Here is a 26,664-nt window from a genome sequence, read left to right as displayed (position 1 = left end):
TCAACAGAAAGTGCATTTTTAGTCGGAGAGACAAGCCCAATCCAGACACTTCAGTGAGTGGCTGCCTCTTCCAATACAAGTGAGAAAAATTAGAGTGCTCCAACCATTCCCAAGGCTTCTACAGCTATAGCCCAGCATCCCACCTTATCTCTAGTTTCACCAAAATTAAAGAACATATATGAAGTACATTTAACCATGTTGAGTAAGACTTAGATGCAAAGGCTAGAAGTTTTACTACTCATTTGGTTCTCCCAATGCCCAAATCAGACCAGGCTGCCAGTGACCGTGGTCAACTTACTGCTTATTCCTGTGCCTAACAGTTATGGCACCCTGACTAAGCTGAGTGAGAGGGATAGGAAACAAGTACCATCAGTACACTGACAGCTTAAAATTAAAGCAATTTGCCCAGGTTCTCTTCTAAGAGGCCTTTTCCCAACTATTCATATAGCGATAAGCAGAGATCACTTCCAACATCAATGGTGATTCTAGCAATCAGAAATCCACAAAGCCTAGGCACAAAAAATACCGAATGCTTAACCTCAGAACTCAAGTCCAAAATATCTGTTTTCAGTTTCAATGAAAACGTCAGATATTTGGACTAGATTTAAATACTACCTACTGCTTTGTAGAAGAGATGATTAATGTTAAAGCACAAGGATCTTTCGAAAAATGGTTATTTAGAAGCAAGCAGTAGTCTTCAACCTCCAACTTAGTGATTGATTGAACTAGTTGACTACAAACACAGAAACAACTAAATCTTGAGCTTAGGGAGTATAAAGTATGCTTTACCTTACAAATTGTCAGAGTGACCGTGGATCAGCACAGGGATCTTACTAAAGTGACTAAGAGCCAGTCTGCTACTAGGTCTCCTTGATAGCATCTCTATGAAATAAAAGTCTATCTTATGGTGAAGAAGTCACACAAATAAACTGCAAGTCAAAGGGAACTTGGCAACAAGTGCTGACAACAGATGCTTAAACCTCAAACTGGCTTTGTCCAGCAGTGCTTATAAGCTATGCAAAGAAAAACAGCTATTTTATAACAGTCTAGTTTAGAAGCCTGGTCCTGAGGAATGATGCACTGATACAAGACTTGCAGTCCAGTGTTACTGCACCTTTGTTTTAAGGTCAGTGCCCAGAAGGAATGTATCAAGGTAATAGTCTGAAGTATAGTAGTCTTTCTCTAACCTCCACTTGACGCACAAGGGGGCAAAAGAGCTTAGAACAGGTTTGCAGAGGTGTCATTAAGTGCTGAAGGGTGACTGAATCAAGCAGGCAGCCTAGACTGTCATGACTGAGGTCATCATTTACCTAGTGCTCATTGTCAAGTTACCCTTGCTACAGGGGTCACCGTAAACCTGAACCCAAACCAGCTAATGCACAGCAAACTAAGCCACTGCCACATGTACCATCAAGCCACTAGGACAACCTGAAACAGAAAGGGGTAGACTGCTTGCAACACAGTGATGAAGAGCTATCGAGTACACCAGCACTGCCTGCCAAACCAGGATTATTTTGAAGGCAAGGAGACAGTGTTCCAGCAATCCTTTGTACTCAGGGGGCAATGCAATAGGTAGTGTGCAGGTTCAGGATACAACTTAGCTATTCAAGAGCTTAATAGCTAACAGCTATTAAGTAATTGATCAGTATTTCTAATATGCCAGAGCATTTTAAGAAACAGACAGGGAACACAGCAGTTCTGCAAAGCTTAAGCCCAGGCAGTCAGCTGTTCAGAGAGCAGCCACTCACTGTGAAGCTTCCTTAGAGGCCTCGGCATCAAGTCACATCACCAAAAGCACAGTGGCAGGAAGCTTAACTTCTCCATAGCTCTATCTCACTAGGAATCCATTACAGCCTTTTTCATAGCATTTCCTTTTCTAGGAGATGCATCTGGCCTAATGTTCAGCAGCCAAGGCCTTCAATGACCAGTAAAACATAAGTCTGTGTTTCCAGCTTGGGAGGACTCCTCCTGAGCATCTCACCACTTCTTCCACATGAGATTATGCACAGAAACAGTTTCTAAAGATCAGCCAGGAGATCACACAAGATAGATACCTGAGCCTAAGTTATCTGATATGCAAATCAAACACCTCTCTAGGCAATGATTTACTTCTGCAATGGCTATAGCATAGGCTAGCTTTAAAAACATCTACACAAGAGATGGAGCAATTACAAACTCTTAAATCTTCTTTCTAGTGACACTCTATACTAGACCAAGTATTGCTTTGCATGCAGAAGTTATTCTTGCTAGGACTGCATTCCAGCGGTAAGCTTGCACCAAATTTAACGCACATGACAACACTGGCATCATGTTAGTTTTTAAAAAGTCAAAGTCTTGGGTGAGAGATATCTTGTCTGCAAGCTACACCAAGTCCAAGCCTGGGTTTGCTTTCAAGTTTAGCTACTTCGGCTGACAAATGGGGAAACCTTTAATGAAAAAAAGCCACAACATATTTCACCAAATTATTTGTATATTTGCTACTGAAGTTGCTTACAAAACCGTTACATATAGTCTGCTTTGTAGATTGCATCCCTCCCTGCCTTCCTAAGCTAAGTGAAAGTCTGAACGCAAGAGTAGCCTCGCTGCTCTATTGAGGCAGTGCTTATGAAGTAGTTATGAAAAGTGAGAGAACTTGCAATGTAACTAGAAACTTTTGGTCCTATGATGAACCAGCAGTTTTTACAGCCATTTAAGTGATGCGCTGCTGGTGTTTCCACCTTGTACAGCAATCCAACATTGATGCTGCTTTCTGCTTTACCTTTTAAGCTTAAATAATTTGTTTCATCAGGCACTTTGGTCTCACAAGCTTGCAGAAACAGCTAGAGGTAATAAAGATTCAGCAAGCAAGCATTCTTCAACATTGCACCAGTAAATAGCTCTAAAATTTGCCTTTCTAGTCTACCTCTCTGGTTAAGCAAAGGAAGTTCAAAATCATTTGCTATATGAATTTTACCATTGTAATTCAGTGAAAATCATCCAGTTAATATACCACTTTCTAACACCACTATATAAATAACTGGGGAACTTTTAGGCTTCTTTATAAAGCACAGGAGTCTCAAAGCAGCAAGTTCAGCACATACCCTTCAGGAAGGTCAGCCCTCTATCCCTCCAAGGGAGTGTATACTCTTCCAGAGACTACTTTGAAAACAGGCCCAGACTTTCAACATATACAGCTTCTGTGGTGAGCTCTGCTTAGGGTTTATTTATCCCTTCAAGTGAGGTTTAAGACCAGCAAAAAGCAAAAATTTAACTCTAACTGCTCAAAATACCATCTCATGCAGTGACCAGGTGATAGTGATAAACTTTAGGTGGTGACAGAAAGACAAGCCTTCAGGACCTGCCTGAAGTTGTACAGTAAGAAATTCATTTTAGGAGGCACTTTTGGAATTCATACTGTGGCAGGAATGCACATAACCCTGCAGCTCACAGTGTTTTGGGGTTGGGGTGGTTTTTTGCTGGGTTTTGTTTTGGTTGGGTTTTTTGAGGTTTGTGGGTTTTTTGTTTGTTTGTTTGGTTTGGTTTTTTGTTTGTTTTTTTTTTCTGTGGACCTGTGAAGAAGAAAATTGGGCCAAACTCAGTATAAGAGCTGTGTTACTTTCCAACTGTGCTAAAAACTGTTTTGAAGGATACAGTCAGAAAGGCTTTAGCTTGATCCTGGACTCAAGAGTACTTTTCCATCATAAATATTCAAACTGTGGTTTCAACTCTATTTAAAGCTTCAATTCATAATTTCAAGGACTTTTTGCATTGCCAAGTTTTAGATTGTGTTTTGGTACATGTTTAGAGATGCCACCTCCCAGATTTTGGTACTCAAGAAAAATTTAGCCAGCATATGCTTTAGAGATAGACTTAGGAATCCATCGTCAACTTCCAAGAAATTAATCTTGAACTTGAGGTGGGACCACATATCCATAGGTACTACAGGAAACAACATTTAGGCCCTCTACAAGACAGACAGTACCCATACTGTTACCACCTCTACACAGCCAGAAAGTAAAAGCAACCCAAGCATGACATGCACCCATTCTTTTAGTTTAGTCTATTAGTTCAATAGAAGTTTGGTCAGAACTTGAACTGAGGAAGAATAACTAGGTTATGCAATAGAAAGCAGAGTTTTGCTGCTACTCCAGGTGCAGCTTCCGCACAAGGCATTTTACTGTCATTAACTAACCCAGTTTACTGGATACTCCACTTAAATCACATCTGAATAGACACATCCAGAACTAGTACAGAGTTTCTTAACAATTCCTCTTAACATTTGGCTGCTGGTTCTCTTCTCCCAGTGAAGAGATAATAAGGCTTCTTGGCATTTGTAGAGATACACTGAAAGGTTCATAGCAGGTCATCTGGCTGCATAATCCCACTGCACACCAGAAATGGACAGTTCAATGCAGTCATGCTTCCATTAGAAAACATCCAACTGGCAGTTATTACTTATCTATATACACACACTCAGGATCTTGGCATTCAGTAGCCTCCATTCAGGAACACTCGAGTGAAGCCATCAATTGCAAGGCAACCAAGTGGGGTAGGACTGGCTGTACAGCACAGGAGCACTTGCGAGATAGTAGTTGCTGAAGTTTACATCACTAACATAAGGTGCTGGCTGGTAGTAACAGGTAACATTAGTGGCATTAGGGATGACATTTTGTTCTGCCAGTACTTTGAGTGCCAGCAGAGAAATCAAGTTGAGAGTCTGCCTTCGCTCATGTCCCATGAGACAGACTGTGCTCTCATTCACCACCCTGCGCAGAATCATGAGGTAGTCATATTTGCTCCTCTCTTCTTTGGAGAAGTGGTTCTGGAGGTAGGTCTCTAGCTTGCGCTGCTGGTCCAGGATGTCTGGGAAGTCTATGAAGAATCGGGAGCACATGTAGCGCTCTAAGGTTTTGATCTCATCCTTATCCATGGGCTTGAAGTCTCGTACTAAGAGGTTACTGTACTTCAGAAGCCCACCACCTCGGATCTCTTCAGGGTTTTTGGTAGCTATCAGTTTGTTCTGGAGGTGGTCAAAAGCTGCTTCAAAGTCTCCATACATGCTCTCCCCGATCACAGTTGGATGGAAGTGCTCTGACATGGGGGTTTCTGAGTAGTCGTAGTAAAAGAGCAGGGAGTCCAGTATGATTTGGAATGAGTCCACACTGAACTCAAACTGCCGTCGTATACAGTCTACAAACTTCAGCTCCACATTTCTGCCATGCTTGTTGGAAAGTGATATCAAGCTCCAACGGTCAGTCCCCGTGTACACTTTCACTAGCTTTTGGATGTAGGCTTCCTTCAGTGTTACAGGACTGATTTTTAGCTTGCTTACTCCTTCCGGCAAGAAATTCAAGAGGGATCGCAAGACCACATCTCGAACTAACTGAAACTCTGCCTCACTTGGAAGAGAAACTTGAAAAATGAGATCCAGGTCTTTGCATCCCAGCCCATTATCCTTGACCAGGACGTGACCAGCTGCAGAGCCATTCAGTCGGGCATCACGTACCACAATGCCTGCTTCACTCAGCCTACTCCGAACTGTCTGAACAATGTCCTTCAGAGTTATCTTCAGTGTTGGGAAGTTACCTCGTCCATGGATTGGAACCACCTCTGTAAGAACCTCATGCAGACGGCTGACCTGCTCCCAGTTCAGTACACTGCATGACATGCAGTCTGCTGTGTTACTTCCTTTGCCTGCCATCTTAAGGCTTTTCTTCTCCAAAGAAACTGTAGGGAGGTAAAATATAAAAAGAAAAGACAAGTCAGACTTTCTGTTTATGCTTCCTAGGCACATTCCTAGGTTCTGTCTTTCCGTCTATTCACACGGACAAATTAGAAGGAAGTAATTCTGTGTACTAATGATTATCAGCAAGCCTTCCACCTGACATGATACATAGCTTCTCTATTGGTGCAAGCAGAAAAAAAATTTAATTGTCATTGTCTTTGTTTTTTGGCAAGTTAGAGTTACTTCAGAAAAGCACTTTATATGAAATGGAAATTATCAACAAAGATAACACAAAAGCTTTACCCAAGTTTAAAGTCATCTACAACACCAGCTGAAGCCAGATGACCTGCAAAGCACTTTTGAAAGTAAAGCTTTGAAGTTGTTTCATTATACATATAAAGCTCAAATTACTCTCTCCAACTAACACAACAGTAGAAGACACTCAGGTGTTAGTTTCAGGGTTTAGACATCTAGTCCACTGAAAGCACTTAAATTATGCCAGAAATAGAAGATTTCTTCCTTTTCATAAAAGACTTTTCTTTCTGTTCCATCCAGCATCTATGCCTTATAGGATAAAGACCAAGTACATCTTGCTCCTGCAAAAAGCTGCAGCACTTCAGCATCCTGGGCAGAACTTCAGCTGCAAAATCAGGTAACAACATTCAACTTGGACTCTAGTCTTTGTAAGCAACTCTTTACTCTTCTTCAGAGACATTGCCTAACCAAATCACCTCTATGGAAATATTCATACCCGCCTCAACTTTTGCTCATTTGTGAAGGGCAAACAAGTTTATAAGAGTTAGCATTACATTCAGATGGTGTCTATCAAGTTAGTGCTACTCTTTTAACACTGAGAATCTCACTAACCAGACTTGATCACAGCCTTATGTGAACATTTTAAGCACAAGAGAGTGACCTGCTCAGATGTGGCAAGATTCCTCAAGTTGCTTGTCTTTTACATGTAAGCATGTAGATACTTACATATATTCTACAGTCACGAAACTCCAACTGGTATCAATATTCTTTTTTTAAGTGTTCCAGGTTTCTATTGTAGCCAGGTGCTTCCTGACAGCTAAAGACTAATTGAAGCCTCACCTTCTTCTGCCCCAAGTACTTGTGAAGACTGCAGCTGCCAAGGTCAGACTAATCAAACTTAAGCAAATTAACTCTTGCCTACCAAGAATGTTTTAAAACCCAACCATATAGTTTCCTAACATGCAACAACATAGAATATTTTTAAATCAAGTATCAAAGAATAGCTATTGTCATCTCATGCCCCTCCTCTTTCCAGCTTTTAATTTTTGAGCAGCTCACTTGACCTGTCACCACCTCTGCAGGAGAGTCACATCCTAGATCAAATACACAGTAAGGTTAAAATGCTCCTGGGGAACTTTCTTCTGTCCTTGAGTATGAGCTGCTGCATTACGAACTGTGCTGCTTTGGGTTTCATCAGCACCAGCAGGTACAATACAAAACTGTGACTCACAAGATGATTAAACTAGGATAAATCAAAAAGTTCTCCAAGCTCAATCCTTAATGCTCCAACACAGCATAAACCCAAAGGCATCAAGCCTGCCAGAAGTTTCTCAGACACTTCAAGTGCATTAAAGTATATTTCCATTGTAAACTCCCTGTATTTCCATTATATCCTTCAGATCACTAAAGAACACAAAAGTCTTCTAACTAAAGCTGCAAGTGCTTCCAGCTACTACCTCTGAAAATGTTCCTTCTCCTCCTTCCTGATTGTAGCCCTCTCCGCAGCTTAGGCAACACACACAGCTCACCCAGTAACCAGAAAGGACTTGGACCAGTGCTTCCCACCCACACACAGTTAGTTCTGCTTGGTGATCCTCACCTAGGAGAATAACGCACATTGCTGCCCTTGGGGGAGGAAGACAAAGTTCTTTCATTTCCAGTTCAGCAGAGAATTTAATTCTCAAGCAGTCAACCTCCAAAGCCTTCCATCCCCAAATCACTCGCATTTGCCTACTCAGCAAGGTTTAATTAGTGACAACAGTATCTTAGTGACTTCAGTGTATTTGGGATGTTAGTAGTTTACATACTTCTTGTTTCACCACCAACCATTCCCAACATAAGAAAATCTGACACCTAAAGATACTCATTCCCTGGGAATGAAACCACTATGGAAGCAAGAGACACTAAGTATCTTTACCAGTGTAAAGAGTATTAATCAGAGGCAGAAGGAGCAAAGACAACACACCTTCGCCTTTGTCACGATGAGGTGCGTTATTCTGCAGCAGCAATTTGCCACTATAAGACATAACTTGACAGAACACCCAAAAAACTGCAGGCGCCCGTCCCCTCAGGGTCACAGGTCCCCCTCGGACCCCAGAGGCGCTGAGGGCAGGGAGGTCCGGCTCCCTCCGTGGGACGTTCCTCCCTTCACCGGGATTCAACGGAACCCGCGTTCTGCCGTTTTAAATATCAACCACCATTACAAAAGCGTTACCGAGCGCTCGCTCCCAGGAAAGCCCGCACGAAAGTGACCGTAACCCCGCCCGCTCCGCCCCTAGAGGAGCCCGGAGCCCCGCTCACCTCAGCCGCGCCGCGCACCCCGAGCGACCGCGCCAGCCCCGCCACTGCCCGCGCCCGCCCTTTATGGCCCTTTATGGCCGCCCCGCCCCGGCCCGCCCCGCTCGGCCCGGCCCGCCCCGGCCCTCCCGCCGCAGCGGGGGCGGTTCTGGCCGTCGGTCCGGCCGCCGGGCACTCGGCCCGGGGAGCCCCGCGGCGGTCGGGATGGGGAGAGGACGGGGGGGGTCGCCCGCACCCTGGAACCCTCAGTCCCCACCTCAGGGACTCGCCCCTCAGCCTCCCCGCACAGGGGGAAACTTTTCAAGAGCCCCTCAATTCAGGAAGGACATTTGAGGTGCTGGAGGAAGTCCAAAGAAGCGCAGTGCAGCTGTGAAGGGTCTGGAGCACATATCCTATAAGGACCGGCTGAGAGTTGGGGTTGTTTAGCCTGGAGAAGGGGAGGCTCTCTACTACTACCTGAAAGAAGGTTGTAGCCAGGTGGGGGCGGCCTCTTCTCCCAGGCAACGAGTGACAGGATGAGAGGACATAGTCTTATGGTGAGCAAGGGGAAGTTTAGGTTGGACATTAGGAAGAATTTCCTCACAGAAAGGGTGATTAGTCACTGTCCCTGGAGGTGTTTGAGGAAAGACCAGATGTGGCACTTTAGTGCCATGGTCTAGTTGACATGGTGGTGTGCGGTCATAGAGTTGGACTCGATGATCTCAGAGGTCTTTTCCAACCTAATTGATTCTGTGATTCTGAGATTCAGTGGACTATGATGAAGAGCTGACTGAAACACAGCATGGCTTTCCCAAAGGCACCCCATCCCAAACAGAACAACTATCAGCATAGGTCCCAAATGTCCAAGCTCTGCCAAACAGTTCACTGTGGTGCCCCACCAGAAACAGCCAAACTAGGAGTTCATACAGAACCTACAAGGATGTGCTTGCAAGGACATGACAGCGTGCATGTGTTGACACAGTGTGCTACTGGAAATCGCAGTTGATGAGCTGTGGGAGGTTCTGGAGACATGGAGGAGGATGATGAAACAATTGGACAGAAGCAGCTTGGAGATGCGGCATCATAAAAATCGGCTAATGTTCAATAGCGCAAGGTGCAAGATTGTGCACTCTGGGGGCAAAAGTTAGGATTTCTACTGAGAACACAACATTTCAGCAACACGGGGGAGAAAGGACCCAAGGTATTTGCCTTTTGTAGGATAATCAAGACTTGCTGGGGGGCGAGAGGAAGCAAAACTTAACTTAGGATGGCCAGCTGACATAATTCTAGTAGAGTTTTAAAAAGTACTTACAAAGCAATGGCAAAACCACCCCCCTACCACAACATCTGTTACACTGTTTGGTCATGTACAGTCAAGAAAAATGAGTTAAAACCTGCACACACACAGAGAAAAGCTGACCTTGTAAGGGAAAATTGGAAAATTCTTCTTTGCCCAGCAAACAAAACAGACTTGCCTTGCTGCACCAAGAAAGCCAAAGCTGAGCAGAAATATAGGGGTGGGTTAGTTAATTAAATTATTTATTTTTCTGCAATAGCCAACCATTGGGATAAATAACAGGAAACAAAAGGAACTATTTAAGTTGAAGTATAACATTGACACAAGAATCAAGGCAAGTTATAATCTTTTTTGTCAGATGAGATAATCATTAATTCAGAGCATCACAGGACAGAGGGAGTGGAATAAAATTAGTTTCAAGACAGAGCTAGAAAAGAAAATATGTAATATGAGTGTCTGTGATGGTACAGAGCTGGATATGAGGATCCAGATCTCTCTCAATATTTTTTCCCCTGTGTTTCTAAAATTAGACAGAGAAGTAGGGAACTCAAAGAGAAGTAGTACCAGAAATGAGAGAGGCATAACCACCAGTGAGGAAAGTCTCACTTGGAGGTTAAAACAGTGAATAATCTCACCTTTTAAGAATATTTCTTCAGCAAAATTTCTGCATCAAATATTATTTTCTTATGACAATAACTGATGACTTTGAACAGCATATTTTCTGTTGCCCTACAGGCAAACAGCAATTAAATTCCTTTTTGAAAAAAAGTAATTAGATACCAATATAGGCAAAGATAAACTGCAGCACATACTGCTATTACAGATGTTAAAGTGTTAATCAAAGGTTCATATTTTACATTATTTGTTCACAATTTCTTGTTTCACACAAAAAAGTTTGTAAACACAAAGAGGTATTTCAACTCTGTCATAGGGTGTTTTCTGCATCCTCGACTTGCAGACCTTGAGTATCTGTCAGGGGAAGTGCAGCACTCTCTGCAATAAACTTAGACCTCCTGACCATACACTTGTTCTTTCTAATTGCTTTTCATGGGTCCCACAGAAAGGGTCCACGGGGTAGGAATTGGAGATGCCATTAAAGACAGCTGAACCAGACTCCTGGGTAAATTGCCAGATTAATGAGGAATGCATCTCTGAGTAATGAACGCCTGGGAGAATGAGCCCATTTACAACTGATGAGAAGCTGCCTTCTGCTATCCATCCACCTGTGTCTGTGCAGCGGATTACAGTGCTGTGAGGATGGAAAACATGGAAATATACAGCCCACTGCTGAGATGAGAGATTGAAAACCATGGGTTACTGCTCAAGTGTTGCGGCTGCCGAGGTAGCTGACACAGACCCAGACTCAGCTCCAATGTACAATCTTAATGTTCAACTTCTATTTAGGACTGAATTTCCCTCTGCCAGTTGTAACTCCAAGTCTGGGGAGATCCCAATCTTTGCAAGCCATCCTTTCTCTAAGAGTGACTGGGATATAGATAAATTCCTGCTGCAAGACAGTGAGCAGTGGCAGCCACAGTCCCCCCTCTACCCTTGTTCAACTATCATCTCACCCTTCTCTCATAGCTGTTCCATCTTATCTCTGTCTGTGGTCCCAGTGTTTCCTCCCAGCTTCATCCCTCCCCTCCTGTCCTGTGGTGTACCCGTCTTCAGGATACACAGCACTGGACCTGTTTCAAAGAGTTTTCAGAAAGAGGATGGGGAATAAAGAAGGACCAATTGGCTCCTGGGATGGCAGTGTGATGGGGGAAAAGAGTCTGTGAACTGCCAAAACAGAGGCAAGTACAGAGTTTTATTAACACTGTGCAAGTTGTTCATTTTTATCCAGTGAATAGGGCAGCAAATCTGGCAGAAGAAGCCCACTTAAAAGCTTGTAAGTCAGCTCAGTGACCTGGCACTGTCAGATTAGTTTCCTTATGTGATGCATTGCTGAACATAATGTGTCATCATAAATCTTGGTTGCTACAGCTGTTAAAGGCATAAAGTGAAGCAGAGTTATTAATACCCAGTAGTAGTAGCTGTCAGGCTCCATTCTGTAATTGAGCATCAAATCTGCAGTTGGAAAACTCTTCTTTTTTGTCTGACATGTGGAGTAACTGCATGTCTGCAGATGCTTAGAGCGTGGAGACGGTTAGGAACATCCCACCCACACGGGGTTATGATGAAATCTTCCTGCAGAGAATCAAGAGTGAGCTCCTTTCTCTGTTGCTAGCTTCCTCTGTCTTTGAGGTTTCCTGCTGGGAGATGCAGCAATCCTTTCTTCTGATACATGGATGTGGAGTCCAGTATAGATGCACAGACAGTACTAATGGCAGGAAGCAGCAGCCTTTTAAAAATCTGAGGTTAAATTTGCTGCTAGAAGCACCGTGACTTCTGGGAATTCCCTGCTCCAAGGGATGAGATGCTACCATGTGGGACTTCCCAGCTTCCACACAGTTCTGAGCTCAGCAAGAGGTGAGAGACACTCCTTCTCTAAGAGGCAAGAAATGCCACCAGGCTCCTTCACCAGCAGGACTCGTGCAAAGTGGGAGCTCCAAACTCCTGCTCCAATTACATGCGAGGAGGACACAGAGACCCAGAGTTGCTGTCTCTCACATATGTCTTTTTGAAGTTGTCCCCACCCATTAGCCCTTTCACTACTTTGCTGCATGTCACCTCTGGCAACTTGGTCTGTGGGCTGCAGACTCTTCTCAAAAATCCTCTGATATACATTCCCCAAACTGCCTAAAAACCTGAAGGAGCAGAGCCACCCTGCTGTGTGACGAAGTACACAGGCCAAATTTTTCAAGGAGGGAAGAGGTGGTTACATCTCTCCCCAGACCCCGACACTTTTGCTTCTGCAGCAAGAGACTCGGTTTTGCTGATATGGTTGTGCTGTGAGGATGCAGAGTGGGCAGCCCAGAGAAGCCTGGCATTTTCTTTTGCCTTATGAAGCAGCAGGGCAGACACATGCAGAGATGGAATGCACTTGCTGGAGCGAGTGGGCAGCAGCCCATCATCTGACTTGTTTTTTCCTTGCACCTGAGCTCGCCCCAACTGCTTAATTAGTCACACGGTTTCCTGGAACCCAGGGGAGGACAAACCATCAAAATTTTCGGTGGTAGAGGAGATGATGGGAGGGAGGCAGAGGCGGGGGGAGAACAAGCATTTGCTAATCAGACTGAAAAAAATATTTACTCCAATTTGGGAGTCATGAGCAAATTCAGGCCACACCACCTCAGGCTGCAGGTGGTAAACACAACAAAGGGGGGGTACAGAGAAACAGCAAAGACTGTGTAGTGTGAAGCCCTTGGGTACCGATCGGTCTGTGGGCTCTGCCCAATGGATTTTGTACTTTCCCCCACTATAGCTTTTCACTTTGAAATCGCATCTTTTTCACGTTCCTTCTTCATCCATGGCTTTAGGAACCGGTACAGAGAAGTGTAGTGGTCACACAATGGCTATATCAGCCCCTTGGGATTCTGCATCTGCAAGCCCTGCCTGGTTTTCGTTGCAGATGATACTGTTTGTCCCTGCAAATTCACAGATTTGGAGGTTAACAAAGATGATTAACTACCTCTTAGTACTTATATAGCCCTGGATGATATAATCCCACAGTAAAACTCATAGCCCCTTCAATAACTTGCACTTGTCTGCAGACTTCCTTCAGATTGCTCAAGAGAGGGATAATCTGGTTTTTTTCCATGATATTTTGCTGCAATTGTTATCTGCTTTCACAAGTAAAGGTCCAAACACAGTTTGATCCAGTTTTAATTTCCACCAGTCTTTCTTTTCATTGTGTTTTTTTCACATGCTAGATTATAGGGGCTGTTATTGAAAAGTTGTCTGCATTTTTTAATGCTTTTTCATTAAACCTTTCATTTCTCACTGATGGCAATAGCAACTGGAAAGAGACATTTTGCACAGTTATGTAGCGTAAAATAATCTACATGGGAGCTGTCAGAGACACTCCATCCTCAGATACACAGTCACACCCTTTCCTTTGGGTCAGGTTTATGCAGATTTAGAACAGATGCATCCAAAGAGGAGATTTCTCTTTGCCTGGGGCAGCTTGCAAGCTGGGCTGCTGCAGAATCACACAGGCACTAGGATAAGCACGGGAGGAGAAGCAGAATGGCAGCAAACTTGGTGCTACGGACTGGCACTCACAGAAACCTTGGGGCCCATTTGAACTACAAAGAGCCGTCTCAGTCTGTTCTGTGGGCCACCAGCAGCACATGGAAACTCTACAGCTCTGGAAGCCGTTGTCCCACTGTTCATCTCCCAGCAAGACTGACAACTGCTGGCACTGGTGAGGAGGTGTCCTTGATGATGCTTCACGGGTAGCACCCCCAACAGCATCTCTGTGGTGGCACATCACTCCTGTAGTGTGACAGCTGCTCCGCAGTACCCCAGATCCATGTGGCTCTCCTGCGGGAAAGGGATAACAACAGGCTTCAGTCTCCCTTCACAACAGGTTTCAGTCTGACCCTATCAGGTCTGAGGGGACTGCCGTTCTCACCTCCTCCATGGCTAGTCAGCATCCCACAAGGATCCAGGAGGCCCTTGCAGATGTTTTTGCAACAGCTCTGCCTACAGCTGTCTTGTATAGATCTGTGCTGGAACAATGCTTCCAGCGACAGGTAATTAGGGCTTTCAGGCTCTCCTACCCCATATAGTGGAGACAGGGTAAGGTTCCGTGTCCCACATGGGGAGAGCCTTAGTATAGCCCTTTATAATGAAATCTGACATTTTGCCTCTCTTCAGAAACTTGCAAAGTCTGGCCTATGCTGGGTAAAACTTGCAGCTATGAGATCTCTGGACAAAAAATCTTGAGGACTAAGTGAAGAATTGGGATCTCTGGAGACAAGAAAGAAAAGCTAAATCTGTCAATGCACTGGGTGGTAGTGCTTTGCACAGACATCCTGCTAAGAGCTAAGGGAGAATATCCTTATCTACAGGAGGAAAAGTGAGTGCTCTGTCTCCTTTTGCCATAGACCAGACCTGGACCCTATGATGGGTAGAAAAAAGGTGGCGGCACCTGTGTATTCAGTGGCAAGCTTTGGAACCAAAGATTTCCAGAGGATGTGATGCCTCTTGTCTATGCTGCATTGGATTGTCTACACTGTGTTCTTAATCCAGAGGGTGGTCAGGCACTGGAACAGGCTCCTCAGGGAAGTAGTCACAGCACTGAGCCTGACAGAGTTTGGACAATGCACTCAGGCACATGGTGTAATTCTTGGGACTGTCCTGTGCAGGGACAGGAGTTGGACTTGATGATCCTTGTGAGTCTCTTCCAACTCAGCATATTCTATGATTCTGTGGATTTCAGTGCTGTATACAAGTAATAGCTCAGTTAACAGTAAGAGATCAGAATAAAAATCTGGATTTATTTACAGTTCCTGTTTAAGACTTCAAAATCTACTTGTTGCATGTGGGCTACTATAAAACAGAGTGGTGAGGCAGTTTTCAAGCTGGACCAGACATTTGATTTTCAATGGCAAGAACCATTCATATGTTTCCAACAAGGCCAATGAGGAATTATTTGGTCTGGCTTCCAGTTAGGCTGCAATGGGAAGCATAACCAGTTCATAAGGTGCGTGACAAAAAAGGTTCACAGGGATGGAAAACCTGTGACATTAAAAAGGTGCTTGAAGTTTGAGTCCTGAATGAGAAGCCTCCATCTAGAAAGAGTTAAAGTCAAATGCTGTGACCTTTTGACTGCCCTCCCACTTAGATAAATGTGACCATGTAACAGACCTTAGCAATAAGCTGATATATTTCCCAGCAAACTTTCCGTATACTTGTTTTCCTGTAGGCAAACTCAGCTCAGATGGAGAAATCCTGCTAGCAGTTACCATCCTATAAAGCAGCCAGGGATCAGCAAGTGAAGGCTCTTCACATCCCTGCTCTTTGGTTTTAATCTCCAAGCCACTGTTCACAATCACAAGTCTGGATCCCAATGTGGCTTCCATAAGCTTCCCAGATAACTGCTCCTTTTCACACCACGTTTGCCATTGGCATCACAAGATTTCTCTGAGTAGTAAGGATAGCAGAAATGAGAATTGGAAGTTCAGACACTGGGTTTTCCTGCGGTGCTCACCTCTGATCTGCTTTTATCTATTCAGACCCCCACTGGAAGTTGCAGTGAAGCAAAATCCAGGCACTCATCTCGAAAGAGCAGCCCACCAACTCCACTCGGAAGAAACCAGTTACCAGAAAACGACTCTAAGAGTGTCGAAGAGTTGTTTCTACCCCACCTCCAAAGTAAAAAAAAAAAAAAAAAAAAAAAATTCAAGAGAAAACACACTAACAGTAGCAAATGGAGGCCTCAAACCCACAAAATTAATTTAAAAATAATGGAATTTTAATAACAACATACTGGGAGATTCTGTAATGACATAAAAAAGGGAGGGGGAGTGTGCCAAGTGCCAAGAGGATGGAGCCAGGCTCTTCTCAGTGCTGCCAGCCACTAGCACATGAGGCAATGCGCAGAAAATGATGCACAGGAAGTTCCACCTGAATATGAGGAACAATTTCTTTACTGTGCAGGTGACTGGAACAGACTGACCAGAGAGGGTGTGGAGTTTCCCTCACTGGAGATATTCCAGAACCACCTGATTGCAATCCTGTGCCATGTGCTCTAGGATGACCCTGCTTGAGCAGGGAGGTTGCACCAGATGACCCACTGTGCCCCTTCCAACCTGACCCATTCTGTGATTCTGTGGGAACTCTGTGATATGTGTTTTCTGAGGATTTGTAAGGAGATGGGGAGGTAGGAGACACCTTGATTTTGAAAAGGACGGAGGAGAGAACTGCACCGGAACGCACAGACGCGTAAGGATTACTATGGAAGTTAGTCGTTAAATGCTGGCGGGGAAAAATGAAAGCAGCGCCCTGACCCCGGTGCCGGGAGCGCAGCCGCAGCCGCGCCACGCCGGGGGCGGCGCTTCCCCTCACGCCCGTCGTAGCCATGGCGGCGGCGGCGGCGGCGGCTCCCGGCGGGATGGTGGCGGTGTTGCCGGGGCTCTACGTGGGCGGCGCGGAGTCGTGCTCGTGCCCAGAGGCGCTGTCGGCGGCAGGGGTGGTGGCGGTGCTGACGGTGGACGCGGAGGAGCCGCCGGCCGTGCCGGGAGTGCGGGCCATGCACGTCAGGGCGCGGGACGAGCCCGGCGCGGACCTGCTGAGCAGGCTGGACGAATGCGCCGCGTTCCTGGGCGCGGCGCGGGCGGGCGGCGGGGCCGCGCTCGTCCGCTGGTGAGCTCCGGGGCGGCGGCGGCGGCGGGGCCGAGCGCTGCCCGCGGGTCGCGCTGCTGACGGCCTGCCCTTGCCTTGCAGCCATGCCGGGGTGAGCCGCAGCGTGGCCGTGGTCGCCGCCTACCTGATGAAGACGCAGGGGCTCGGCTGGGAGGAGGCGCTCGCCGCCGTCAGGGCCGCCAAGCCGGACGCAGAGTGGGTGCCCTGCCCGCGCCCCCCGCGCCGTGCCCGCCCGGCGCCCCCTCACCCCGCTCTCCTCTCGCCTCCGCCGCAGGGTGAACCCGGGTTTCCAGGGGCAGCTGAAGCTGTACGAGGCCATGGGCTGCGCCGTGGACAGCAGCAGCGTCCTCTACAAGCAGTACCGGCTGGAGATGCTCAGCGAGAGGCTCTCCGGTGAGTGGGAGCAGCGGCGGGTGCGCGGAGCGAAGCCTGGGGCAATCTCCAAAGTGGGGCCTGTCTGTCCGGAAATGAACGCAGAAGGCCGTGTCAAAGAGGGTTGGCTTCGAGTTTTGCCCTCAAAGCAGCCGAGCCGGGAGTTGGCCAGGCAAGCATTTACATCGTGCTGACCCTAGAGAGCCCCAGCGTCAGTGGAGAAAAAATGTGCCTTTGAGAGATGCCTGAGAAATAAGATCCGTAAGGTGCTGTGCTCTAAATTTAGCAAAGTGCAAAAATGGCAAAGGTCAGTTTGATACATTTCGTGATTTTTGTGTCTCTGGCAAAGCAAACAACATCCTCAGAAAAGAAGTCAATGAGATTAAAAAATTAAAAATAACACACAAAACTTGAGATGAAGTTGAAATCTGAAGTCAACTTTTATACTTCAATTTGCCAGAGGGTAACTGTAATAAATGTGTGTGCATATGTGTAATTTTATAATAAGATAATAATCTGTAGCTTTTCTTGCAAGATATTGGTGTTGCATACTCAGCATGACAGTGCTGTCACCCTTTAAGTGTCATTGTCTTTTGCAGTTCCCATTTGTAAGCTGACTTTCTGTACTGTGTGCACTAAAACATTGGCAGAACTGTTCCAACACCTCCTTTGCCTTTACTTTTTGTTTAAGTAATAAAATAAAGCAAATTACAGCTATGTTATCATTGTTAAGGCCATAATCTAGATATCAGTTTCTTTCATTAAGCAAATCCCAGTCTTAAGTGTGGTGAGATGAGGCTCTTTCATTTTTAGCTTAATCTACTGGAATTGGTGAGAGGAAAATGAAAGAGAAAAAGGTGGGTCCTGCATGCTGGGGCTGGGGCAGAGGCACAGTCCTGTCTTGTTCCCAGGAATGCAGTGTGGCTGATTTGATCTGATCCACAACTTGTTACTGACCCCTCTGCAGAACCTCAAGACTTGCCCCAAGAAGTCTTTGCTGTTGATCCAACCAGTATATGTCAAACTCCAAACACAGAGGTTCTCTACAGGTGCAGGAAATGCAGGTACTTTATATATGTAAATACGTATTCATATATATATATGAAAAATACTTTGTATTCCTCCTTAAAATGTCATTGTGGAATCCACTCAAGAGAAGAAGAGCCCATGTAGATCAATGGGCATGTCATTATTGTAAAGTCAAGGATGAGCTGTTGCCTAAGTTTCCATACTGTGTGTGCCAAAAAGAAATCAAATCAAAGTACAAAATGCAAACCTTTTTGCAACTTGTGATGCAGCACTGCTGCAGCCTCACCTGCCATGTTCTGTAGGCAAGCATGATTCCACTTAGCTTTATGGAATCTTTGCTCCCAAACCTTAACTTAGAGTTTGGGTTTTGACAATCGGTTTCTCCAGAAGAAACTTCTGGTAGATTTGGGGGTTCAGTTAATTATAACTACTTTTTATGGATTGCTTAAAGGGAAATTGAATAATCCTGCTATGGCCTGGATGTAGGTTTATTCAAGCGTATGACTGTAGATTTTAGGTTCTACTAGAGAGGAATTGTTTAAAAATATAAAAGACAGCATACAGCTCTGGGACAGAGTCCCAGCCTACACAAATCCTAGATTTGTTGAACAGCAACCTTGAATGGAGTCAGTGCATGCAAGCCTTCTACACTAATTTTTAAAAATGTCGAACCTCCTGTGTAATTACTTACTGTCAGGAGGTTCATATCCCTGTTTTCTATTGTCTGTAGATTTCTCCATTTTAAAAAGTGACATATATTTTGTTTCTTTTTTCCCCCCCTGTGTCATGGACGGCAGACGTGCTCTGTTCCGTAGTTCCAGCATTTTGTCCCACATGGAGGGAAGCGGACCAACAGCCTTTGCCCACAAGAGGATAACGGACTCTGCACGGCTTTGTGGCAATGGCCATGAAAAGTGCACCTCTTACTTCATTGAACCTGTGCAGTGGATGGAGCCAGCATTGCTTGGAGTAATGGAAGGACAGGTGGAGCATGCGCTTTATTTTTTTTTGTTTGTTTGTTTGTTTGTTTTCAAAGGCAGAGCACACTCTGTCTGTTCCCTGAAAGAAAAGCCCCCCTCCACAGGGACCTGGGTCTCCCAGCCTTTCTGGCATGAACTTTGCAGCTTATGGACAGATTCTTAAATGTAAAATACCCTTTTACAAGGAAATGAGCTGTTGCTTGGGTTGGACTGAGAACACCAGGGTATTGGACAGGGTTTATCTGCTGTTTGTTTTAGTATGAGAAACATTTGTGGGACTTAAAAAACCCATTGTGGTCTCAGGCTGACTGAGTCTTTCTCGACACTGGTAAAACTGTCCTGGAACCACACCAGTTCCCAGCAGCTGCATTTCCACACCATCCCTTCTGCCAGCACAGCTGCCTGCTACACCCCAGGGCTAAACAGCAGTACAGCCATCCCAGTCTACCTTTTTGGTCTGTTTTTAACGAGATCTACATCTCACGTGCCTTAGACCGAGTCCTGTGTTTTTCTTGCAGCTTCTGTGTCCCAAATGTGCATCGAAGCTGGGCTCCTTCAGCTGGAGGGGTGAGCAGTGTTCCTGTGGCCGCTGGGTGACACCAGCCTTCCAGATCCACAAAAGCCGAGTGGATGAAGTGAGGACGCTGCCAGTTGCTAACTTCCAAACTGCCAAAACCTGAAATTATCACTTCACTTGATGGATTTCTTCATATCCACAGAGAACTACTGGCTAGTCTGTGGTTGCCAGGAATGAGCTTGTGACTTCTACCCCTTTGTGAGGTGGTAGAATTACTTGAACACCTTCAGCTTGCTGTATCTCTTAATATATTATATAAAATATCAGAACACTTTCTTCAAAGAGGTGTTACATAGTGGTCAATGTACAAAAATGCCCAAATGTGGTGCTTTTAGTATATTCTTAATTTATCTGTTGCTGTTTACAGAAGGCCTCAACTCCTTATTTAAAAGGTGTTGCTGTGGGGGGCAGTGCTGCTCGTCTTCTGATCCCAAAGCTCCAATTGGTTTGTCTGAAACACTCAGCTGATATTTTAGGGGGTATATTCCACAGCATGAGGTATGCAGCAGGGAAAAATTTTAAGGCTTAGCAAAGTACCATAAAGTGGTTCAATTGCAATTGTTGCATTAGCATGCATGGCAGGTACTAGCAGCAAAAGGCAAGCTTACAGTTACACCTTTATTGTAATAAAAGTAATTCTAAAAATATCTCCCCCAAGAGTACTTACTGCATTATAACTCTTTCATGTAATGTCTGAGGAGATTCCTGGAGGAATAACCCCAAGTACCAGTACAGGCTGGGGGCTGCCTTGCTAGAGAGCAGCTCGGCTGAGAAGGACCTGGGAGTCTTGGTGTTGACCAAGTTGACCATGAGCCAGCAGTGTGCCCTTGTGGTGAGGAGGGCAAATAGTGTCCTGGGGTGCATCGGGAAGAGTGTGGCCAGCAGGTCACGAGAGGTGATCCTCCCCCTCTACTTGCCCCTAGTGAGGCCGCATCTGGAGTACTGTGTCCAGTTCTGGGCTCCTCAGTACAATAAAGACAAGGAGCTACTGGAGAGGGTCCAGTGGAGGGCTGTAAAGATGATTAAAGGTTCGGAGCATTTGTCTTATGAGGAGAGACTGCAGGCCTGTTTAGAGAAGACTGAGAGGGAATCTCATCACTGCATATAAATAGTGGTGGTGCCAAGAAGACAGTGCCAGTCTCAGTGGTTTCCAGTGACAGGATGAGGAGCAATGGCCATAAACTAAAACACAGGAAGTTCCATCTCAATATGAGGAATAAATTGCCACATGAAGGGTGGCAGAGCACTGGAACGGGCTGCTCAGGGAGGCTGCGGAGGCTCCCTCTCTGGAGACATTCAAAACCCACCTGGATGAGTTTCTGTGTCACCTGCTCTAGGTGATCCTGCCTCAGCAGGGGGGTTGGACTAGATCTCCAGAGGTCCCTTCCCACCCTCATACTTCTGTGATTCTGCAAGCTGTACTGGAATGGGAGAACTGAAGTAAAGCATCCCTGCCCCACTGCTGCTTAAAGGTTTAGAGAAATCCCTAAACTGATGAAGTAATTTTTTTAAGCAAGCTGTGAGCTTTCCTGATGGTCTGCTACGTACACCACTGTGGCACAGGTTTGGTTTGACATAAGAAAACAGGACAAATAAGACCTACTTTAAATCAATTTTATTTTCATTGACTTCAACAATTTTTTTAAATTTATTTTTTTTACACAATTTCCAGCAACATACATTATGAAATATACAAGATAAAGTAGGTGGTGGGGTTCTGCCCATCTTGTAATTCCTCCCACAGCTGTGGAGGGAAGACTTGCAGGACACAGTGAACATCAGAATCTCAACACTGAAAACAGACACAAAACAAAAAAGACAAAAATATATATGAAACTGTTTGAACTGGTCACACTTCAGGGCCAGGTACAGCACAATAAATATTAGAACTGCATTATCTCAGACATCTTCTGTAAAGTTTATAACATCTTCTATTTAAAGAGATAAGAACATCTGGTTTCTAGCATGAAATGCTACATTGTACAGTGGTGAAGGGTACAAATGATGAGGAGCCCAGCAAGGGCTTGGATGGTGACCACTCATTCACACATGCTCATTGATAAAATAAGCAGCATACACCAAAAGTTTAGTGAGCTGTAAACTTAAGCGTTCACTACCAGAACATCAGCTGGAGGAGCAGTTTCTTTTGGGAGAACCAAAAACAGTTAATCCCTTTAAGTTTCAGCTGGGCTCTCCCCTGACAAACAGTGGGTTGATACCATAATGGAAGTGGCAGCATTTGGTCCATAGCACAAGATCCCTTTGCGTCACTACTGTTCAAAGCTGGCGGCCGGTGGAAATACTTCAGTGCAGAATTGAACATGTATGGAGGCACAGTGTCACCAACAACAGGTACTGTCTCGGGACTGTAACAAAGCAGCAGATGGCAGCTGGAACCCAGCTGGGCACAGGGTGCTGCACAGCCAAGTAGCACTGGATGCCACCTGACACGAGCAAGAGGGAGAGACTGGAGAGGATGCCAGCATTTCTCTCTCTCGCTCTACAGCAATGGGATGAGTGCTGGGCTCAGGGACTTTGACAGAAAGGCTGTCCTCTGCTCATTCCTCACCTCATTCTAATTTTGCCAAAAAACAAGCTCAAGAGACAGCAGTTTTCAGCTGCTTGACAGTGCTTCCAGAGCACAGAGCAGAAGACCAGAGTCACTGGTTTCTCTTGCATCGTAATCAACAAGGCAGGAGTAAATACATTTTGTACTCGTCAACCTTCCCCTGTTCATCCCCCATCCCCAGTTTAGCATCATACATTCCTCTTACACAGGAACTGGGGACCTTCTGTGCCACCACCCATCAGGCCCTGTGAGCACAGGTGGAGGAGGAAGGCTAAGCACGTGCTTTCCTTTCCTTGGCATGACCCAGGCATTGCACTGGGGGGGCAGCTGCACTGGCAGACAGAGCATCACCAAGGAAGGACTGCGTTCTGGTCCACACATGTGGCATCACCGTGACTTGCCATCTGCGTCCTGCAGTACATGGCAGCAGTCACAAGCTTCACAAACTACAGCAGCTGAGTGTCATGAAGTTTTATGGGGTGAGTGGGAGCCAAGAAGGTAAAATCCTGCTGGAAGCTAAGCACCTATGGCTTTGATTTTAGCTGATTCCAAGTCCAACAGTACTATCTGCACTAAGTAGGAAGATAAAATTGTATTTCTCCAGTGCACAAAATTATACTGGTCGCTTGTATGTGCTCGTCTTCTAGTTAGTCCCTTCTTGGGGAGAACCACAACTACCACCACATTTCAATACCAACAGACTCAACTGAGAGAAGTTACAGAGTAGTGAAGAATTTTTGGTTGATCGACATGTCATCAGAGTATGGTCAAAAATTCTGTTTGAGAACAGGGAGTTCTACATCTGATAGTCACTTAGCAAAGTGCCAGGTGTAAATGCCCTTACCACTGCCAGCTCGCAATGTACCGCATGGCTGCATGAAGACCTACACCTCCTCTGCCAGTACAGCTCAACTGGTTCCATCCCAAGATGAAAGACTGGTTACCAAGAGAGCTGGGAGAGGAAAGGTTAGATTTTTCCCACCCTAGAAGTGTACAACAGCATTTCCTCACTCAACCAGACTCATTCACACATCACTCACCATTTCAGACACACAAAGCAATGCCAAATACAAACTAAGAGGAATGTTTTGTAAAGACACTCTCTGAGTATGAACAGGGAAAACATAGGGTAATTTATCAACTCAAGTACTGTTGCATCATTCTTGTAAGGTAGGGAAGCAGAGGAGCTGAGATGAGGAACTGAGAGGACAAAGTGGAGTGGTCACAGAGGTCGAGTCTAGTCTTCCAGACTGCGAAATGCATTCTGCATATCCTCAAACAGCTGAGCATAGTCCGCCTTGATTTTTGTTTCACCGTCTTTGACAGGGTCCTGAAAGAACACAGCAAATAAACAGGTCAGTCAGGAAAAGCCTTGTGTACTTAAGACAACCCCGCTTTGCCAGTGCTGTAACCTCTCGACCTCGGGATTAACACTTGCTAACTGCAGAGCAAGCATTGTAGCTCTGTCTTTGCTCCCATCTGTCTCACAAGATTTAAACACAAGGTTTAAATCTCATTCTCTTCCCACATTCAGTAAGCAGACAGAATGGATATTGGACAGAAATTTTTTTTTTTGTGAGCAGTGGTTACTGCATTGAAAAGCAACTGATTTGGAGAGGAATCAGTAATACTGAGGGTCTTTGTTAATGCTGTGTGATTCAAGAGCTGCAGTGATTAATACCAGCTCCTATCCCCACACCAAATACAGTGAGGATCTTTGTGACTCAAATGCTCTGCTGTACTTTCTTAGGGGTGCATCCCCAATAAGTGCAAGAGTTACTCTGCCATCACTCAGAGGTTGGTTGGTTCAAAATTAAAATCTATCATGTAATCATAAGAAGCTCAAAACTATCTTTGTACAGCTTCATTTTCTCAGAATACTTTTCATGAAAGACAAAGGCAAAAAATGCAACAATCAGCTTTGCTCTGAGGATGCAAAGTTTTGTCTTCAAGAAGCATTAACTGCCAGGCTTTGAAATCTGTTCAGTGTCTTCACCATTACCCTCTCAAGTGATAAGTTCCTCTGGACCAGTGCATCTCTTGGGAAACACAGAGGACTTACATGTGTGGATGCACTACTTCTTAAATTGACTCTCTAAAGTACCCAGATCGCCAGATACAGAACATCTAAACTCTCATACCTTTTAGACTTATCCAGGGAATATAATTTTCCTTTCATAACTATTAAAGGGCCAGCTCCACTTATCATATATTCACCCTCTGGGTCACTTTCTCAGCCATGCTGCCCAGCACTCTGCTGTGTGCCAGATGGCTGCTGGTGGCCAGGGTTTGTAGAGTGTTTTAATTCCCCTATCTCTACCTAACCAGCTCTCAAAGAAGTTCATGTCCCCAAGTGTATCTTGTTATGTTCTTGATGCTTTGAGAATATATTCCAGGGATCTGCCTACTGCAGAAACAAGCCAGTACCCTGCAGGAAGACTGGCGTGCCAGAACACTTAATTCTAAACAATTTTATCCTAAGGTACTTGTTCTTGAAAGATTTGCAATACTGACTTATGCGAGTTATAACAGAGTAAGCATAGATGATATTTCTTAGCTACTTTGACATCAGCCAATATCACAAGTTACTACTGTCCTACCAGTAATTGCTACACCAGCATGCTCTGGAAGAGTTTTAGGAAAGCTGTACCCTAAAACAATGCTACTGAAGTTACCCAGAGCAGGTGCTCCAATCCACTTGTTTTCTCTTTAGCCCATGTTGAAGTTACTCCTCCCTTTCTCTCCTCCTAGTTGCCTGCCTTCAGTCCTGAAGCCAAACACAGGGCACATCATGTATTATTGCAGGAGACTAGCATTTCTTTCCTTAACTTCCATTTAAAATAGCTTGTTTAACATTTCTATCATTCACTTTTTAGCACATTCCTGGATTTAAAATTCAGGCTGCTTTTATCTGATAATAGTCTCCTTAAAACATGTTATATATTTTTACAGAATTTTATCTTAAAAACCCCAAAGCTTGTACTGTTACCATTACTATATGTAACATAAAAGAGGATGCTGAAGGTGGGGTTGCCAAGGCTGTGCAAGCAGCACCACCAGACCAGATTTCTGTACCAACTGTTCCTGTACCCACAAACAACTCTTTAGTGTATTCAAATGATGGCAAAGAGTCTTTGTTCACAGACCTTTATCTAAGGTCTTGGACCATCACCATTGAACCACAGCCTTTCAGAGGCCCTGGAAGCTCCTAGAAAGCAGAGCAGCCCACTTCCTTACAAACATACCTTGAACTTCATGGAGGTAAGTCTGTAGAGGATTTCGCTCATGTTCTCTCGGATGATGGACCACGTGATCTTATTGTCGCTCTGAGCTGTGGTTTCTACAGCACGGCGTGCCATGTCATAAAATGCAATCATATTGGAAAGCATTCCCACTGTTTTATAGAAGGGGCAGAACCTGATGGAAAAGAAGAGGACCCATCAGGCATCTCGGAACAGTTAACAGGACTAGTCTTTGCTCCTCTGCATTCTCACCTGACAGCAAGAGTACTAGCCTGCTTTACTCCTGGTATTTTTAATATATAGTGTCAAAGGAGAGGAGCTGCCTCAGATAGGTCCCATATTTTTAAACAGGCCAAGGCCAATCATCTTGAAGTGAGGTTTCTGAAGTAGCACCCAAACACTGGGCAAAACAGGAGAAAGCAGGAACCACTGCTCTTGAAGTCTCACATTTCAGACTGTGCCAATGCTAACAAGGAAAGGAAAACAACTGAGCAGCCATTGGAATTCCTTCTTCCAGTTTTGTCCATCAAGGGAGCAGGCTTCTTCCTAACAGCCTAGAATAACTTGACAGCTCTGCAGGTTTCTTTGCTCACAGGAAAGGGAGTGTTTCTATAACAAGCACTTCACATGCAAAAAGCTCTGTTTTTAATGGGTAGATGATTGCCATGAAAGGCACCTCATTATTATTTATGTGCTACTTCCTGTACTTCCCTATTGCACACACGCACACCTGCCCTAGTAACCTGATCAAAGGCACACACCATTACAAAATGATGTATGTCTACATTCTTAGTGATAAAAGTACTCGGGACTTCCCGATCTACCTGAGCTGGGGAGTGAGATGAAGTACAAAAAGACCCCTTGCCAGGCTGTGAAAACACAAGGATAGCATGGAAAGAAGAAAAACAGACTGGAATAATAAGCACTACACTACAGAAAAAGATAAGAGTAAGTTTCTTTTGATAGCTCAAACTTACTCAAGAATTATGCAATAGTAACTGAAAGCAGACTCTTGCAGTCCCCTATGCATTGATGGAACAAACAGGACAACTTTGGATGTTGTCTTTGAAATTAAGCAGTCCTGTCCTCCTCAGAAGAGAGACATTGC

General features: G+C 45.0%; 3 protein-coding genes across 7 annotated transcripts in view; 1 reads left to right on the top strand and 2 right to left on the bottom strand.

Moving 5' to 3' along the window:
- Nucleotides 1-3,509: 3,509 nt before the first annotated feature.
- Nucleotides 3,510-8,734, bottom strand: TENT5C (terminal nucleotidyltransferase 5C). 4 transcript variants are annotated; one of them, XM_027681519.1, is made up of 2 exons: nucleotides 8,714-8,734; nucleotides 3,510-5,706 (listed from the first exon to the last, which is right to left on the bottom strand). In XM_027681519.1, the coding sequence occupies exon 2, from the start codon at nucleotides 5,678-5,680 to the stop codon at nucleotides 4,505-4,507; it is 1,176 nt and encodes a 391-aa protein (XP_027537320.1). In that variant the 5' UTR covers nucleotides 5,681-5,706; nucleotides 8,714-8,734; the 3' UTR covers nucleotides 3,510-4,504. The 4 variants fall into 4 exon arrangements, with proteins under 4 accessions (XP_027537320.1, XP_027537319.1, XP_027537317.1 ...); XM_027681518.1 differs by lacking the exon at nucleotides 8,714-8,734 and adding an exon at nucleotides 8,261-8,293; XM_027681516.1 differs by lacking the exon at nucleotides 8,714-8,734 and adding an exon at nucleotides 7,926-8,105.
- A 7,760-nt stretch (nucleotides 8,735-16,494) lies between these two features.
- On the top strand, nucleotides 16,495-20,390 carry DUSP12 (dual specificity phosphatase 12). Its single transcript, XM_027681581.1, has 6 exons — nucleotides 16,495-16,787; nucleotides 16,869-16,982; nucleotides 17,062-17,180; nucleotides 18,127-18,223; nucleotides 18,986-19,172; nucleotides 19,687-20,390. The coding sequence occupies exons 1-6, from the start codon at nucleotides 16,504-16,506 to the stop codon at nucleotides 19,846-19,848; spliced, it is 963 nt and encodes a 320-aa protein (XP_027537382.1). The 5' UTR covers nucleotides 16,495-16,503; the 3' UTR covers nucleotides 19,849-20,390.
- Nucleotides 20,391-21,345: 955 nt separating this feature from the next.
- ATP6V1A (ATPase H+ transporting V1 subunit A) overlaps nucleotides 21,346-26,664 on the bottom strand; it is a 29,099-nt gene continuing 23,780 nt past the window's right edge. For both annotated transcript variants that reach the window (XM_027681293.1, XM_027681291.1), the window contains exons 14-15: nucleotides 25,560-25,731; nucleotides 21,346-23,644 (exon numbers count right to left, since the gene is read on the bottom strand). In XM_027681293.1, coding sequence (XP_027537094.1) covers nucleotides 23,552-23,644; nucleotides 25,560-25,731 — 265 coding nt within the window. In that variant the 3' untranslated portion in view covers nucleotides 21,346-23,551. The remainder of the gene's footprint in view (nucleotides 23,645-25,559; nucleotides 25,732-26,664) is intronic.

The sequence above is a fragment of the Neopelma chrysocephalum genome, unplaced genomic scaffold (assembly GCF_003984885.1).
Source record: "Neopelma chrysocephalum unplaced genomic scaffold, ASM398488v2 Primary Assembly neopelma1_60, whole genome shotgun sequence".
Classification (NCBI taxonomy): domain Eukaryota; kingdom Metazoa; phylum Chordata; class Aves; order Passeriformes; family Pipridae; genus Neopelma; species Neopelma chrysocephalum.
Note: the sequence above shows the minus strand (reverse complement) of the source record. Positions and strands in the feature narration are given on the sequence as shown.